Consider the following 4,097-nt stretch of genomic DNA (forward strand, 5'->3'; position numbering starts at 1 on the left):
AATAAGCTCGAGCGCTTTACATACTTATTTTAATGATTCAACAAAATTATATTTCTAGATCTAATTAAATTTAGATAGTTCAGCAAAATCGTTCTTTCCTTGTAATTAGTAGCTAATTACTGTGAAATATTAATTGTATTCGCACGTACGCTATGTAATGCACGTATTAATAGTTTTATAATACTTCGTTAGCGATACAAATTATTGGCTGTTTAAGAAAGCCGTAAAATCTCGCCATCACGAATAGTTTGCGTAATTACGTACTTCATTAAGTTTACGAATATAGACGCGCAGAATGAGTGCGTTTGCGATTGAGTTGAGATTAATTAAGTTTACACGTACCGGCCGTTGTGAATTATGACTGTCCAAAATCTCGACTGCGACGCATCTGACCAAATGACCCCGAAGATTTGATAAGAGCGCAACGTGTCGGTGCAAAGTCATCGATCGACACAATTCGCGAATTATGATGCAAGCGGTCGATTATGAGACCGCCCGTTATTTCTTCGCGCGGCACGCATTGCGAAGTGTAATCTGCGCATGCTGGTCAGTCAAAATATATTCACGTCAGCGTATCCATGAGCGAAGTAATATTTTCAATCGCGATAAATTGCTTGTGATGACGCCTGTCACTTATTTACCATCAATGTTGAATATACGTTTTATCGTGAGCCGATTCTTCACTTTCGCTTCTAACTTGATACTTCAAGCATTATAGCATATATTAAGGTAATATTTATATGTAATATATTTAATATATATTTAATTCATCAATTACTGTAATAATTTGTCAACATTTCATGGTATAATTAACAATATGTTAATATAATGTTAAATAATATAAAATGCAAAACAAATAGTTATATTAATTGGTATTGCTTCAAATTATTTAAATTGTTAACTATACTAATAAAATAAGATAAATCAATAATTTACTACTAAACTTGTAATTGAAAAATTTCTTTTATCTTTGTTCCAAAAATGCGTATTTAGCGATATTTTTTAAATTAAAAATATACTTTATATAAATTAAATTTTTAAATTAAATTAATTAATAATTAATTACATTAAAATTTTTTAACTAAATTAAGAACAAAATGTGTTATAAGTTAAATGATTACTATTTACGCATTTAGTATGAAGATTTATAGCATAGTAAAATATTTTGTAATTTCTAAATCAGTTTTCTTTATTTTAGTTTATTTATATAAAACAAGATAAAAGAAAGTATCACAATGTCTTTAATTACGATGCTGTCTATAAAAAATAGAGATTTTATAAAAATATCTGTATCTACTTAGTATCATTATGTGGTGATGATATTAAATTATCTACATTTTATAAAAATTTATGTATTTATCATCATTTAACAAATTTTCAATAACAATGCACGTTATATGTTTTACTATTATTAATTATTTTATGCAGCTAGTATCTTGCATGTGATTTGAATAAATTATTAAATAAATTTTAACTTAATGATTAAATGTTCAACTAGTATTGTATTAGCAATGTATTTCTGTTCAATACATGCGATACTAATACATCATGTTTAAATAAATGATTTTTTATATACCTAAGATGTTCATCATATTTTCCAAATGAAACGATGCACTGTTGAGACACAACACGTCTACGTAGGACAGTGAATGAAGTCGCCACCGGCTTGCTGGTTGAGCCGGTGTCTCCCACCAATCACCAACCAGTAGTATTTGCGGGGGGCCGCTTTTGCGGTCCCCACCATTGCCTTAAGTCCTCCGATTTAGCCTCTTTAGCCAACGAGGCCCAAGTTTGTGGGGTCCGCCCAAAACCCCAGAAATGCTCATCACTCTGTAAATATAGGCGCCCCACCTGATTCAACCCCACCGCTGACAATATTCTTCTCTTTCTCTCTCTCTCTCTCTCTCTCTCTCTCTCTTTCTCTCTGTCGTTTGGTTATTCCCCCTCCAAGGGACTTGTAGAGTTGTACAGTTGGAGGGGCCATACAGCATACATGAGTCACTATATAAACGGGCAAGGACAACAGAGTATATGAGTATATTCAATCCTTCCGTAGCTCGTTCACTTCGACGTTGCGAGCAACGAATTCGGCTGGGGCGGTGACCGACTTTTTTCCTCTCTCTTTCTTTTTTCTCCTTCTTTTCTAAGTTAGTCCCTTCCTCTTATTTTCATTTTTTTCCTTCCTTTGCCTTGAGACTATTCATTGTTATCAGTTTTGAAACCCCTATTTTCCTAGGATTGGACGGTGAGGAGTTCCTCTCATAGTTTATCCTTCCCTTGCCGAGACATCGCTTATTTATTTTACGACTGCAGTAGTCGCGGCTTCATTAGATATAAAGACGTAGAGTCGAATGGACATAATATATTCGAGCAAACGGAACTCTATTCTCTTTTTTGTATCAAGAGGCTAGGAAAGCGAAAGAAAAAAGTTAACAAATATAGAGACTTCGTGCGGTATATATATATACGCACATATGTATATATATATATATATATATCAGTGATAACCACGACGATAGACATTCGAAGATATTAACAAGCGTTTCGATATCACAGATCTTTAATCAATCGGTGATCCGTGATCCGTACGAGATGCTGGTAATGCAATTCGGGAGATGGCTTTGGCATATAATGGGCGGCAGTGGGACTCAGGTCTTTTGCTCTCTTCTGATATTCGTCACTGTTGTACTGGTGTCTTATTGGCTGTATTTGAAATATAGTCGCATCTGTAAGTTACCTCCTGGTCCATGGGGACTGCCGTATTGTGGCTACATACCCTTTATCAAAGAAGGAATACACCTGCATTTCACTAAGCTGGCCAAGAAATACGGTGGAATATTCAGCGTTAGCATGGGCTCCGAGCTGACCGTCGTTCTCAGCGATTATCGCATTATACGCGATTCATTCCGACGTGAGGACTTCAGCGGCAAACCACATGACGATTTCATGAACATCATCGATGGATACGGTAAGTGTCAGGCACAGCAAATTTCGATAATACATTTTATCTCACGACTTTAGCTCTCGTATCATTGAGACGGGTTAAAGCACTCTGCCGACTTGCTGGTCTTTCGCGCGATTTCAAACGTTTCATTGGTTTTATCGGGAGTTCTTCTCTCGTGCTGCGCGTTCGATTATTCTCAATGTCGACTGACATTGGAACTTTCTTTTTTCAGTATGTCTGTCGCGCGAAATAATTAGATAATAAAATAATTAAGATACAATTTTGGAGAAAACTTCACGAGTGATTTCTTTTCCGCGATTGTTTCAGTGATTACGCGTACATACATAAGTGGTGGCGCATGAAGGATGCGCAGTAGTCAATTTAACTAACAGAATGCTAGCATTTGATTGGCTGGTCATGACTATGATTCTTTCTACATTTTCTGAACTATCGTTTTCGATCGATTGCGGGTTGCTCCCCTGTTAATGCTAATTTCTGTTTCGACGTGTTACAATCAATCGTTTGTGACAGATTAATACCGTAAAAAGAGAACGATTCCGCGAAAAACGCCGCATGTACGAGTTCCCGCGTTTCAACATCGCTTTCGTTGCTGTTGCAGGTATCATTAATACGGAGGGTGCTCTGTGGAAGGATCAGAGGAAATTTGTACATGAAAATCTTAGAAAGTTCGGTATGAATTTCCATAGCGCCAGAAATTTGGAATCGAAGATCATGGTGAGTATTAAAATCATTAATCTAAGTCTATAGTCTTATTAGTTTATTTTATATACATAACAGATATTATAAAATTTTAAAATAAATATTGAAGCGTCTTTTTACACAATATTTTTTAATATTATTTTTTAATATTTTTAAATATTTTTTAATATTTTTATGATATTTAAAATATATCATTTATATTAAGACTTTAAATACAAAGCGCCTTTTCGGTCGAGTGTTAAGATGTTGAACTACTATCTAATATACATTCAATTAAATTGAATTAATATTTCAGAAAATAAATTGAGAGCCGATGAATTTATCGGATTCACACAATCAATCTGAAACAAATAATCCCCCCAAATTCTCCCAAATCTTAAAAAACTGTAATAAACTTATTGCGAAAAATATTGCCTCGGCCGGGAGTCGAACC

The 4,097-nt window shown here is 34.7% G+C and overlaps 1 protein-coding gene across 2 annotated transcripts in view; it reads left to right on the forward strand.

Annotated features, from left to right (window-relative positions):
- The first annotated feature begins 2,045 nt into the window (after window positions 1-2,045).
- Window positions 2,046-4,097, forward strand: part of LOC108751144 (cytochrome P450 18a1-like) — an 11,667-nt gene continuing 9,615 nt past the window's right edge. For both annotated transcript variants that reach the window (XM_018491188.1, XM_018491189.1), the window contains exons 1-2: window positions 2,046-2,968; window positions 3,564-3,679. In XM_018491188.1, the coding sequence (XP_018346690.1) occupies window positions 2,593-2,968; window positions 3,564-3,679 (492 nt within the window). In that variant the 5' untranslated portion in view covers window positions 2,046-2,592. The remainder of the gene's footprint in view (window positions 2,969-3,563; window positions 3,680-4,097) is intronic.

Source organism: Trachymyrmex septentrionalis, unplaced genomic scaffold (genome assembly GCF_001594115.1).
Source record: "Trachymyrmex septentrionalis isolate Tsep2-gDNA-1 unplaced genomic scaffold, Tsep1.0 scaffold40, whole genome shotgun sequence".
NCBI classification, from domain to species: domain Eukaryota; kingdom Metazoa; phylum Arthropoda; class Insecta; order Hymenoptera; family Formicidae; genus Trachymyrmex; species Trachymyrmex septentrionalis.